Source organism: Tachypleus tridentatus, chromosome 7 (genome assembly GCF_004210375.1).
Source record: "Tachypleus tridentatus isolate NWPU-2018 chromosome 7, ASM421037v1, whole genome shotgun sequence".
In the NCBI taxonomy this organism is placed as follows: Eukaryota; Metazoa; Arthropoda; class Merostomata; order Xiphosura; family Limulidae; genus Tachypleus; species Tachypleus tridentatus.
In genome coordinates, this window is record NC_134831.1 from 31,587,875 (window position 1) to 31,603,012 (window position 15,138).

Consider the following 15,138-nt stretch of genomic DNA (forward strand, 5'->3'; position numbering starts at 1 on the left):
GTGCTGACTTCAGACTAAAGCGAACCTGTAGGACGGCAGGTGTCGCTGTCTGGTTATCTTCCATCTATTAAGCAGTTCTATATAACATATGGCTTTGCCTAAATCTATTATTATCTGAGTTGACGTTTTATCCATCCTTTCCCTTAAGGAGCAATTCAGGTTGAAATGACAAAGTGTAACTTTTTTATGCGCTTGATAAGAAGCAGTATGTTGTGAATATCCAATCCATGTGCTGTTGTTCTGGACAAAATGACTAACAATATGATAAATACGTGAAAGAGAAGTATGTATATCACTTTATTAATACTTTAGCAATACACATTTACATGTGACGGTTTTAGTTGGTGACGTCGCCTATATTGAATAACAAATTTATAAAGTTTCATTATTTCTGATCGTAAAGGAAGTGATAGGATTTATGATATAACAGAAACAGTTTTAGCTACACTCTTATACGTTTCCAGCGAATTGAACTGTCATAAATGATAAGAGAAGGCAAGAAGATGGTAGTTTGAGATTAAGCATTGGTGCTCTATTCGAAATTATTAAGTATAACTTTTATTAGTCTTTTCTGATCGAGACTTTAGATGATTGAAGTTATGTTTAATGAACCTCATATCATTAGCTACGTACGGAATAGAAATATATTAGTTATACAGTGGGCAATTATCGAAATTATGTAATTCTACAATGAGGTTGTTGATATCAGCAAATGAGGTACGATAAAAATAGAGAGGTCACAGGGATATAGATGAAAATGAAGAGAAGGCAGTGAGGTAAATTACAGTAAGTGGAAAACAAGGGTTAAGGCAGAGAGTAAATAAGAACCTCCCTCTCGTCCATAAGACATGTGCCCGGCAACGGTCAGTTGTAAACACCCCCTCTGTTAACCTGAAGATGGTCTAGGAAGATCGAAACGTTGTTCTCTGCTTTATTAATAAAAATACCCATACCAGCCGTTCTGAGATAATTTTTTTTTTATTCCAAGTGGGTTTCTCGTCATCAAGAATATAAAAGAATTGACAGATGGAGAGCAAGAGTTATACATTAACAAAGAAGTTCGATGAACATCAAGAGCTATGACGGAAAGTAATGAAGACGACGCTCTGTGTACAACAAGTTCATTAGTAGAACTTTAACTAGCTTACCCTCAAACTAAAATTCCTTTTGGCATGGATAACAAAACTTTTGGCAAACAGTGACGAAGACAATAGTGGATGGGAAACGAGTTAAGGCGGAGAGTATTATGGACAACAACAGATAAACACGAGTTAAAACGGATCAGTGGCATAGAAACAATCGATGGATAAAACACGTTAAGAAGAACTAGTAACATAATATATAGTCAATATAGGCAACCCACTTTGAAATGGTCAATGACACTCGATAAGGAATACGAGTTGAAACGGATCAGTGATGCAATGCATGATACAGTATAGGTAACACAAATTAACATGGATAAGTAATATAGACTACTAAGTAAAAAAAAACTATGATTATTACCTGCAGGAATAGTGAAATTGCTGTGGGCTCTTTCTTAATAAGACGTATACATACACAAGTTTTTATATAGTTAATTTTGGATAGCCACTTAATATCTTTGATAAATGAAATGAGATAACAGTATGCTATATTAAATAATAAAATCACTAGATGCATTTCGAAATAACCGAAGGAAAAGAATAACTCATTTTTAACCTTTTCCTTGCATCAGTTTTATAATCCATAATGCTTATTTATTTCGATGCGCAACATAAAGTCAGAACACGTTGTACAAAGTGCTTTGAGTATTAAGATATAACCCTATATACTTAGTTCTGTATACATACTATATGAATAATTTAGTAATGGAATGAGAAGGATTATAACATTAAGGATACTTTTGTCATGATTTCAGCAAAACTCATAACTAACGTCTTAATTCAAAAGCGAGACTACTTCACTTAGATTTATGCAGAAGCTTTTAAAGGATTTAAGCTCGGGAAATCTTGATCCACGTAAACCCCTTTTGAACCTACAGGGTATAACTTATCGTTGAACTTAAACTTTCCGCGCGCATAATGTAAAACATTTCTGTCTCCTCTAATCTAATGGTTGACTAAAACCTTTGTCTTGTGAAGATCACGTTATTGCTGCCGAAAAGCTCAATTAAATATATCCCACTACAAGTGCTATCAGCCTTGTAAGCAAGTGGTGGAACCAGAAACCAGACTGGTGTAAATTATTTAACGTAGACTCAAATTAATAGTATTGTTACATGATGAGTATTAAATTTTCAAATTGAAAAACATAGTCAACCGTGCCTTACATGACAACGTTTTACGGGCGTTATAAGTCAAATATCAAAAAGGATATTTTATTTCACTCCCCATGTTGTTTATGAAGAGTGCGAAAACAACAACGAGAGGGAATCTTCAATGGCCGCATCACTTCAAATTATTTTAAGTAAAATTAAATTAACCTATGATATTTTCTCTTTTACTTTCCTATTAGATTTTTCAACTTCGCTACTGAAACGGAAAACCTTGTCTTATGATTTCTGAAGTGCACGACCTTTGAACTAAACAAGAGATAATGATCAATCGCTGCAGTACTTGAAATTATTTTATACAGAATAAGAATAAGGCGCACGTATACCCCATTAAATGTCATTACTCATTTGGATCTCTACCAGCCTACTTTCAAATTGGAATTATTTTAAATAACGATTAAATTAAATTATGACATCTTGGGCGTGGTCAAATTCAACAATTGAAATGGGTTGACCTCCTAAATCCAGTGTGCTAATTACATCTCAAGTTGGTCAATAGATGATGGAGCTACAAGCTAAAAATTTATACTTGAATAAAAAACAACCTTCGGAGCCGTTTTACGATTCGATATGCCGCGGCTAAACATCTAAAAATGAATAAAAATATACACATTTTTACCTAACTATTGTAATCTTGAATGTGATATCAAAACTCAAATTTGGTAAGAGGTCATAAAAATATTAACAAGCGCCACCTATATCACTGTTGTTCAGTTTCTAACATGAGAGTGGTTATAGCCTCAAAATGTTACCTGTTAAAACATAGGAAGAAAACTGATATCTACTTTCATACACTGAAGGTGCAACACCGACACGCTGACTTGGTGTTCTGTCAAGAGTATGAAAAAGAACCAAGACAACAAAAATACAGTGAATTAACAACTTTCTTAACTACGTGTATGTGTCAGAGGTAAATAGCAGAATAACATAAATATCAATAAACGCTGGATGGAAATAAGGTATAGGACCAAGACATCTTTATATACCACACTTACCTTATGCATGGTTTGTTTAGAATTTTTGCAGGAAAGCTATAAAAGACAAAATGAGCATTGCTGTCCCTACTTTTGATATCTTCTTTAGTGCTCTTAGAAAGTTAAATTAATAAACTTCAGAAAACTGGTTTGTTTATTGCATTTGATTTACTGAATTAAGGTTAATGTGTTACTCAGACACAGGTCTTATTATGATGTTTTATTATTGGTTTATATGATTTTTAACAACTATAGTCCAAACACATTGTATGCCTCATTCCAATGAACACTGAAGCACGGTTTTTTTTGTTTTGTTTATTGTTACGATTATCTGTGTTGTAACCACCAGAGTATCAAAACTTGGATTTTTAGCTTTATAATTTTTCAAACTTACTATTTAGTTACTAGAGAACCGTTCTTACATCCTCATAACTTTAATTAATATCGTCCAAACATGAATATATGAAGACCAAGTTTGAACTGTAAGTTGTAGATTAATTAATAAATATGAAATTCCTCCGGATATTTTCACGAATCTCTTTAGTTATAATATTACTTGAAGAAAACGTGTTACAAATTACAATTTCGAATATCTCCAAATGCTTGTTTGTTTGTTTTTTGTTTGTTTTTTTGGAATTTCGCACAAAGCTACTCGAGGGCTACCTGTGCTAGCCGTCCCTACCTCCAAATGCAAGAAATGCGCAAAATAACACTGGTAGATCATATACAGTAAAATATCAAAACCTGTACTAACATTACTGTAAAAAAAAATCATGATGCTTGTAAATATAATAAAATATTATAATAGTCATTCCCGAAAAAAAATTACAGCCATCTTCTGCAAAGTGAGATGTTTCTATACTAAACTCCTTAATTAAACGTGTAAAGCATTCCTCTAAGTAATTAATTAGACTGGTAGCATGAAAATGCATTAATAATTTACGCTGTTTCAAGCAGTTATTTTGAGACGCACAAAAACGCGAGGCAGAATTTGCTTTTGACTGCTTTCTTTCAAACATCACGAAAACATATTAGCCTCATGCATGCAGAAGTAGGTTTTGCTTATAGATAGAGTAACATAATTTTGTTCTATAACCGTAAACTTTGGTTTCTTTCTTGCACTTTAGTGAATCTGTAATCAAGATAAAATTCTGACAAATGTTCGATTTCTAGCAAAACCTTCATCAAAAATGAATGTGATTAACACTATAAATATGTATAAACATACATATTCAAAAGCCAGCGAGGACTCTTGGTACAAATAAACTGTGGATTCCAACTATTTTTTTAGCATTTTTCATAATGAAATGCTTATGAAACCGGCAGCTAATCACTGTGATTTATTTTGCTGTTCAATATTCCTCAGTATTAAATATCCTTGAAACCAACAGTTAATGCTTGTCTTATTCTCTTGTTCAATAATCCTCAAACTTATACATATGTTCTTAAAGCTAGTAATTGGTGACTATGACTCATTCTCTTCTTGAATAATCCTCAAGATTAAATATTTTTGAAACCAGCAGTTAGTAACTGTGATTTATTGTTTTGTTCAACGATTATTACGATTGAATATTTTTGAACCAGCAGTTAGAGAAGATGACTTATTATCTTCTTCAATAATACTCAAGATTAAATATTTTTGAAATCGGCAACTAGTGACCGAGTCATTTTGTTGTTGATTATTTTTCAAAAATAAATGTTATTGAAAGCAGTAGTTAGTGACTTATTATCTCATTCAATAATTCTTATGATTAAATGTTTTTGAAACCAATTGTTAGTGCTTATCAACCACTGAGCAACTGGTAGAAGCATGTAAAATGAATTACGTGCAAATACAAGCAAGAAAAATCTGTCTATAGTAAAACTTTTTCTCCCAGATAATCAGTTATTAAATAATCATATTCATAGTTTTGGATTTTTCACTCAACACTCCTACGTAATTATACTAGTAAGACAAATCTAATCTGATATACTAAACATATTACTTCAATAAGTTATCTTCGGATCATAAAAAAACTGTATATTACGTATTCTTCTTGAACTTCTTTTATTTTTTAAATCACGTAATCTCACGGACAGTAAAGCAAGAATTAATATCAGATATAGTTCCCAAATAAAAACAAAAATAAAATCTTAACCCAAGCGCTTTCTAAAGATGGACTTTTCTTTATCAGAGGCAAAGTGCATGGGAATATAATTTGGTATTTTTGACTTTGATTGATTTTTGAACGTGATTTCCTAACATCATAAATAACAATTGTTACCAATTTCAGCAAATGTATTCAGTGCCCAAAATTCTAATTCTTTAATGGACGAATAAAAGAGATAAACCAGATAACAGCTAGGACTGACCTGTTTAATATAAAGTTTCTTCATTTTGTGTAATAATTTTCTGCAACAAATTCAAAATTTAGCCTTTTCTTTGGGTGTGTGATGAAGTAAACTTGATATTATTAAGTTAACTTAATTGACGATGTAAAACTCCTAATAAAATAAATCATATACATTATTCGGCTCGGTAAAATGGGGGACTGATTTTGTCTAACGGGAGGAGGTAAGGAGGCAAAGAAATGTGAAAAGTAAGGTATTCTTGCACACCATTTTCGATAAGAATATTTCCCTTTCAGATAGGTATTTCACGCTTAGTAGATACATTTACATTTATCCTTAACAACTTACGATGTATCAAGTCGATAATATTAATGATTACAAAAATGTAGATTGGCTTTGATTAGACTAATTCAGCTTCTAGAAGATGATTTCAGCCTGTAGCTATGATTGTATCCATGTTCTAAATACTAAAGACCGTAAATAACGTGGAATAAAATGAAATTATCTTTCCACAATGAAGGTTAGAAGTTCTATATTGTTGGTATTAAAAATTTACTACAAAGACAAATAGAACAAATTTGTTTGTTTTCGAGCAATACTCAGCTCTAAAAGCTGAGTATTTATTAATACAAAATATTTTAATAGTGACTAGAAACTGCTTGGGATAATTTTTAAAATGGAAAAGTTATGGTAACTTTGAAGTTGTTGTATAAGTTGTATACATTTCTAAACAAAGCTAGTTAAAGTTTGACTCTTTAGGGCTAATAAGCTTAAATAAAAAAAAGTTAAGAACAACTAGTGTACAAAAACAAAATACAATATATTAAATTTAACAACGTGACTTTCTGGAATGGAAGAACGGTGAGTTAATAAAAATAACAGCATTTCGTAATTTCCAGACATCTCTCGCTGAATTAAATATTCTTAAAACGGCCTCAGTATTGCCTATGTGAAAGACGTGGTATTAACACTTCAATACCAAATAAGTGAAACTTTACTCTTATAGCACTAGGATAGTACTCTAACACGATCTGTTAAAACGAATGAATTCTATAATTAAAACTACTTTCAAAGTCTACTGTTTGTTGTGAGTTTTACTTTAAAGCGATAAATTCTCATATTAAGAAGAAGAAAAAAAAAGAATTGTATAAAACTCGCCCCTGAGTTTTAGCGCAACCTGCAGAAAGTATAATTTACTGTAGCTGCTAGATATAATCAAAATTTCATTCTTGTAACGAGTAATAAGGAATTCGCACACATTTTCCGTTCAGTGTTTGAAAAAAACGATCTAATTTTCATCACAAGTTACCATACTAAAAATATAGGGGAAAGAAAAAAAGCGATATGCCTAACAAACAAAGAAGTTTCGTACTTTGTAAACTCTTAATCAAGTATCCTTTCTAAACACTTCAACGTTTATGGATTCACAATAAACGTTCAGCAAACAGGTTATGAACCTGATTAAAAAGAGGATATCAAGTGTGGTAATAGAAACTAAAATAAACGAAACGAGAAAGACTTTACAGAGAAGGTTTTGAAATTCGCAAAGTTGGAAAATTCAAATATTAAAAAATGAAATAGTTTGGTGTTTACTGTTAAATAAAAAGCTCCACAATGACCTATCGAAATCTGATTTCTGGCTTTATAAATAAACCTTCAGATTTGACGCTGAGTTAATGAGGAGCTAATGTTTCAGGGAGTGGAACCGCCTTAAAATATACAGAAATTAATAGGCAGTTGTTGATAAGTAACCAGAGTTTATTGTTTATGTTATTCTAGATCAGACTTTCTCCAAACGAACGTAAACATTTTGAAGTATAATAGCTTATAAACCTAATATCAAAAGAATGTTAGGTAATGTACAACGTGGTGTTAAATTTCTTGTGTTTTATTTCACCTCATCAGTTCTGGTGGAGTATAACTAATTTCTTTAACACACACGCAAACGTTCAGTCTTCAAATACGTAAGAATTACAAATGATATTTTCAACCCGAGACACAATATGCGATGCAGATCAGAGAGCACTGTTATAGTTGTAATTAGTTTGGAGCTACTGACAATCTGTTGAGCAGCCAGTCAACAGCATCCACTGGCACCATAACATTGCCCAGCCCATTAAACCATATAATGGGACTGGCTGTCACTTTTATAAAGCACTTAAAGAGCTGCAAGTGTAGATGCTTGGAGAACAGCCTACGGCTTTGTGATCCGCGGCCTTACGAGCTATTCACAATTACACACGTGTATAAATCTGAATTATTTAGTCTTATCTACGTTAGAACATACAAAAAAGCTTTCCAAAAGCTATTCTTAATAATATAAGATATAATATTAAATTGTGATCATTTCAATGTCCTCTAAGATTTAAAAGTTTAAGTATTTCTGACCATTGTAGACCCGCCAGGCCAACCTACAATAGTAGGTTATACTGAAGGAGTGGTCATGCAAGCAGATTACATTCAGAGCTTTGATTGCGTTTCACTTGGAGGAAACCCCCACGCCACCCTTCAGTGGTATTGCGGAAACAAACAGGTAAGTTTAATATGAGAAACAAAACGATGACGTATTTATATTTCATTCGACCTCTTTCAATATACAGTTATTTCTCACAACGTCTGTATATTTGCTTAATATCAAAAGCCAATGCCGTTGGATATTTACCTCCCACTCGATGTGTGTTTGTTTGTAACATCTGTATCAAATAGAGTAATACATTTACCACATTTGTAGACTTGCATTAGGCTTGTTGTTTTTTCCAAGCAGCCTCAAGTACACAACATTTTTAATAATAAAATTTCCATTAATTGTTTTTCTACAACAAAAATACGTTTAAAAGAAAAGAAGCATTTCATCATTTTTCTCTCTTTGTATTGAAAATGCGTTGCAAAAAGTTAAACATTTAATAAGAAAATGGGAACTAAAATAATTATTTAATAATTATTTATTAGCATAATTTTTGAGACATTCTGCGTCAATTTTATTACTTCTTTGTTGCTGGGACGTGAAATATGGATTATTAATTACTTTTTTAATGAGTCAATCTAAAAGTAATTCTTAGATTTCATTTCAGTAAGAACATTCAAATATCAGTCGTTACTTACATCTTTTTATCAACATCAAAGGGATGTGGAAAGCAGTTTCGGTCTCAGTAAAGTTTTAACTGTATACCAATAATCATAGTATTTTTGTTTATCCTCACAATTGACATCTCATTTTAATTTTTTTATCAGTTTTATTTCAAATCGTATGTATGAAAAAAAATACATTTATATCATTATATCAATTTATTTAGTATATTTGAATGAACTGTTTTGCCTGGGAATGTTATACATATATTGATTTTTCTTTTTATTATTTACAGATAAGTACAGTTTCTCGTGTTACTGGGAGTGGGGTATCAAGTACTTTGGTAATAAAGGCGCGGCGGGAAGACAATGGCGCCATCTACCGATGTGAGGCTACTAATCTCGCAACCCTTGAACCTCTCGTGGCCTTTATGAAGCTTTCTGTAAGATGTAAGTAGAGAAAATTAATGTTGGGACTTATACTAAGCTTATAGAATTTAAGTGTATGCGTGTGTTTGGCTAGTAACTTCTAAGTATATCCTTACTGACATTTTGATGTGAAAACACGAGCTCTGATCTTGTATAAGATTCAGCATAAAGGAAAAACTGATATGTGGTCAAGGGCAGAAGAGCTAACCATTGGCCAATAAAGTTGGGTAAGTTCGAGTAATATCAGATTCAACCTGTTACCTTTGTTCACGTTATACTTATATCAAAAACCGAATCATTCAGACCTTGAAGAAATAAAAGTATTTGTATGGTAAAACATTTATAAGGATATCTCGTATTCAATATCACATTACTTTGAAACAGGTATCTAACAAACAAACAATTATTTTCTTTTTGCTTCTCAAGTCCCTCCTAGGAATGCGTCCATTATTGTCCAACCAGCACAACCTCGAGCAGGAGAAGAGGTAATTTTTATTATTTATTAGCATTGTTATATACCATTGGTCATTATTTCCCATTCATAACTACTCTTTAAGCTAGCAGTACGTATGAGATGTTTCGAAAATACTACAATTCTAAAGGACAATAAATCAGTGAATAAATTAATTGTACTTCTTGTTATATCTGTTTTATATTCGACATCTTTTGTAAATGCTATATGTAGAAACCAGTTAGAAATAGATCTTTGTTCAAAATTCTAAGAATTCCAGAAAGCTGCATCTAAATCTAGAGTAATAATAATCATACTTGACCGAATTTAAATAAAATCAATGCTTTTACAAAGTAATATCCTCTTTTAAAAGTAACACCAAGCCAATGCTTTTACAAACAAATTAATAACGCTGAATGAAACTAAATAATGTTGAACTAGTATTCTTGCAAATAATTAACATTCTTGCTTGAAACTCAACTAAGTAAAACCACCGCCATAACAAACAAATTAACATTCCATTTTAAAAGTAACACCAACCCAATTACTTTACAAACCAATTAATGTTCCATTTTAAAAATAACACCAAACCAATTAATTTAGAAACTAATATCTCGACTTGAAGCTAACCTACATAGAATTTACGATCATTAAAAATAAGTTAATATTTTTATTTGAAGTTAAGATGGACCAAACAAATGTCCTTATAGACGAATTTCGCCTGAAACACATTTTCTTCTTCTGTCTGAAATTTCAAGAAAATTTGATTAGTAAGAAAACTTTAGTGATCACAGAGATATTCTTAAGAACTTTGATTTTAAAAACTGTTTTTCAGATTAAGTGAAATATAAAGTAACACTAACACCGATTTTGACAAATATTTCTCTGAACTGCAGGGTATACAAAACTCCAGACTATTTTACTACTTTGTACATTATTGAGAACTACTAATATAAAACGGAATAAGCTTAAATTAGAATCTTGTACGATCATTGGCAACTTATTAAACAGCACGCTTATCCGTTTCTGAATTAACTCTGCTTGATTAAATGAGTGTTAACTCATTGGATCTTTTACTCAGTACAGAATTTATAACTTGTGCAGAAGATCTGTATATTTCGGCTGTTTCTGAGCTCATTACATTATTTATATAAATAAATAAATAACAAATATTTGATAAAATTACAATCTTAATGTAACAAAGTCATTCCATTTATACCATGAGTGTTCGATTACGTAACAATAAGTACGATGATGCACAAGTTTTGACGAGAATTATTTAAAATCATAACGTGAAACTAAGAAACTGGTCTATTGAAATGGGCAACTATCAAGTTTAATAATAATTACGAGTGAAACAAAGCAGGCCTGTTGGAATAGTTAACTATCAGTTACCCCCCGCTAGTACAGCAGTAAATCTACGAATTTACAACGCTAAAATCAGGGGTTCGATTCCCCTCGGTGGGCTCAGCTATAAGAAAAACACAAACACACAAACTCTCAAGTTTAATAATGGTTACATGGTTAACATGGATAACCTGTAAGTCTGATGGTTTATAACGCTAAAAACCGGGTTTCGATTGTCGTTGTGATCACAACAGAGATAACCCATTACATAACTTTTTGTTTAACAAACAGAATAGTTACTAATGGAATAGGAAAAACCTTAAATATTATCTATATTGTGCTGAAAGTGTATAATTAATGTATGTATTGTAAACGCTAAGAGTAACGTGATGCTTCGATTTGTTAAGGTATATATTGATTTTTAAAAAAATATTCCCTGCATATACTTGTTGCATATTCAACGATACTGAGACACTACATTACTGCTAATTAGATTCTGATACGATGTTCAACTGACAGCAGTAATCCCGTAGCTCGGATCACATGGAAAAAGAACAAAGAAGATATTGCAAGTGATCAAGTAGAAGTAGGAAAAGGTAATTTTGGAGGGTATGTAACCACCAGCTCACTCAAACAGAAGATTACTTCAGAGGATGATGGAGCGATCTTCACCTGCTTAGTCTCCAATGGAGTGACTCAGAAAGTAGCTGAAGATGAATGCGTGATCTCTGTTCTGTGTTAGTATTGTTCTCATATCTTATAGTTTGTGATGATAAATACAGATTGGTGGACAGATAGAGGTTCCGGTGTTATGTAATTGTCTCTAATTGTTCTTAAGTATCATATTCTATCATAGAGAGAGATACAGGTAGGTAAATAACGCTCAAGGTGACTTTATTGTTAACCTTTATGTTATTGTGTCCAGTTGTTAAGTGTCATATCCTCTCATATGAATAAATGGAGGTGGACAGACATAAAGCCCCATTCCAATGGGTTAGCGGTAAGTCTGAAAGCTTATAACGTTTCGAATCGTATTTCAGTACCCCAGGTGAGCATAGCCTAAATAGCAATTGTGTACTTTTGTGTCTAATAAGAAACAATTCGCTCTACACAGAGCTGAAGATATGCATTTGATTTGGGTTACTTATTAGAACCTCAAACGATTTATATGTGCTGTCATATAAAGGCAGAGTTTAGAACGGCAGTATAATTTCAGGGATCAGTGAGTCACCTAAAATTACTTTGGAAGTTGTTTATTCATTCGTTTGTACGCTTTCTTGATGACAAGAAACCTACTTGCAATAAAAATGTATTTCAGGACAGCTGGTATGGGTATTAACACTTTTACTGATGAGGAGAGAACAACGTTTCGACTTTCCTAACTCATCTTCAGGTTAAGAAAGAGAGAATTTGAATGCGACCGTTGATGGACACATGTCTTAGGGACGAGAGTATAAACGGGTACGGCGTTGCAGATGAATGTTAGGTTATTAATTACTATAGGTGTAAAGGTGTTCCTTTATATTGGTTTAATTTTGGTGTTAGTTGCTGTATAAGTAGGGCTTCTTTGATTTTGCGTTTGTTTAGATTTGTTTCTCTACTTAATATCTGGGTGTTTTCTATGGTTATATTGTGTTTATATAATTTGCAGTGACAAAAACGTGTGAAGGTGTTTTTTTGGTTTATTTGTTATTTGAATCTAGTTTCCATTTTCTGCTTGTTTCTCCAAATAGAAATCGTGGCAGTTGTTGCATTGTACTTTATAAATTATGCTGGTGTTGTGTTTGTCAGTGTAGTTTTTACATAGTATGGAGTTTAGTTTTGTACCTGGTTTTTGAATAAATTTGGTGTTTACTGGAATGTTGTATTTTCTTATAAGTTTTATCTAAATGTTGTTGTTTTTTCGCTGATGTCGTCAACATATGGCATGCAGCAGTGTAAGATTTTGTAGTTTGTTGTATCTTGGGATTTATTGTTGTTTGTTTGTTGTTGGTCAAGGAGTGTGCGTATAATTTTTTCCACGGTCAGTTTTTTGAGGAAATTTGTTGATGTTGATGAAGTGTTGTTTTACTTTGTTGATTTCATCGTTAATTTTATCGGGTGAACATAGTTTTGTGGCTGTGTTTATTTGAGTTCTTAATATGTTGAGTTTTTGTTTCGTTTCATTTGCTGAGGCCCAGGGAATGTAAAATCCAGTATGGGTGATTTTTCTGTGGATTTCTGTTTTGACCTGTGTATCAGTTCTTGTGATTTTGAGGTTAAGAAATGATATTTGGTTAGTTTTTCCTGTTCATAGGTGAACTTAATGTTGGGGTGTATCGAGTTAACATGATTGAAAAAAAACTGTGTGTTCTGTAGATGTGAATCCAGCAACTGTATCATCAACACACCTGTACCAGTATAGTGGTGGGTGTAAGGCTGAAGTGATCACTTGTGATTCAATCTGTATCATAAAAAAGTTGGCTAGAACTGGTGATATGTGATTCCCCATACTTAGGCCATTTATTTGTAGGTAGTTTTGATTATAGAACATAAAGTTAATATTGGTGGTAGTAAATTCTATAAGGGTTGCTAACTGGTTGCTGGGAATGTGTATCAATGGGTTGGGGTCTTGGATATAAAGTTCTAAAGCTATCTTGCAAGCTACAGTTGTTAGGACTTCTGTGAAGAGGGAGATTACATCAAAACTGGCCATTAATGCTTAATGATTTAGTTTATTAAAATATATTTAAAGTTGAAAGAGTCTTTGAAAAAGGAGTCCTCCTTGTCAATAAAAGTTTTAATACCCATAACAGCCGTTCTGAGATACGTTTGTATGCTTCATCAATTATAAGACTTTGCAGCTTGTGGAGAAAAAAGTAGTTATACATGTTAGAACACGTAAATATTAAAATGAATAGTAGCACGAGCAATGTTGAATATATTTATCCAATATTACAGAATGTGATGCAAAACACAGTTACTGTTTCGTGAAAGGGCGCATTCCACAGACTAGAAATAAAACTCACCTGTACACAATTACAGAGTTTCGTTCCACTAGGAAACATAAAGCTCACTTAATATCATCACTGTTAACAAGATCTTCCTCTGAAAAAGAAAAAATCTATAAGTCCTAATCATGAGCGTTTAAAGCGCTAAAATTCGAGGTTTTATCTCAATAGTGAACTGTACAGCACATATATTCACTTTCATAGCTTTGAATTTCAAATATGCTCTCATATTTTATTTAAATACTAGTTTTGTATATTTGCTAGATTTAACTTTCTGAGTCATAGTTCTCGAGAAAACAAAATTTTGCAACAATAAATACCTTGTTTACATCACATCTAAAATAGCCTTTATCTTTAGTTCTCAGACAGCGTCCATAATATCATAAAAATAAACATGTAAAAATCGTGTCCTTATTTGCCATTTGTTTTTTTTCGACATTAACCTGTTACACTTCTAAAGTTATTAAATTAAACATTATTTGATAATAATTTGTTTGTTAACTGGTGAAGAAAGGTTGGTTTGAATAAGTGGTTATCGTACCCAGGCCCGTCATGACCAGGTAGTTAGGGCATTCGAGATATAATCTGAGGAGCTCTGGTTCGAATTCCTGTCACACCAAACACGCTCACCCTCTCAGCAGAAGGAATGTTATATTGTGATGGCCATTTCCACTTTTCGTTGGTAAAAGAGTAGCCCACTGCTAAATTAAGAACGACTATCGTGCAGGTAGCCCTCGTGTAGCTTTGCGTGAAATTCAGAAAATAAACAAACAAACAATCGAACCCAGATTGTGAAAACAAGAATTCATGATTCGCAAACCGTTGGAACACAATAAGAGTAACAGTATTTGCTGCTGAATAAGCTATCTTCTCTCTTGCTTATCACTTCAAAAATCAAGAACGCCTATTTACAGGTAAATAGGTAGCTTTTGTGTAGCCTTCCGCAAGAGAAAAAAGTGAAACAAACGCACTGAAATAAAGAAAATACAAAACACTTTGATCTTTATTAGGATAGCAAAATAATCATTTATTTCACACAATGGACGATATACCTGGATCTAAATGTGGATTTAGGAAAACAACAAGCAAATAGTAAACTGATTATATTTTTTTTTTTTTTATTTTTGTACACGTGACATTTAGACATTGCGGATCATGTTATATCGAATTTATAACATTAAAGTAAATGTAGTTTTAATATTATATTTTATAACATTCTTAATTTGTGTTATTATGAAC

At 32.3% G+C, this 15,138-nt stretch overlaps 1 protein-coding gene across 1 annotated transcript in view; it reads left to right on the forward strand.

The window, feature by feature from the left end:
- Nucleotides 1–15,138, forward strand: part of LOC143257646 (synaptogenesis protein syg-2-like) — a 46,917-nt gene that overhangs the window by 19,140 nt on the left and 12,639 nt on the right. The window contains exons 7-10 of the mRNA XM_076516690.1: nt 8,013–8,149; nt 8,979–9,132; nt 9,538–9,596; nt 11,403–11,646. Of these exons, the coding sequence (XP_076372805.1) occupies nt 8,013–8,149; nt 8,979–9,132; nt 9,538–9,596; nt 11,403–11,646 (594 nt within the window). The remainder of the gene's footprint in view (nt 1–8,012; nt 8,150–8,978; nt 9,133–9,537; nt 9,597–11,402; nt 11,647–15,138) is intronic.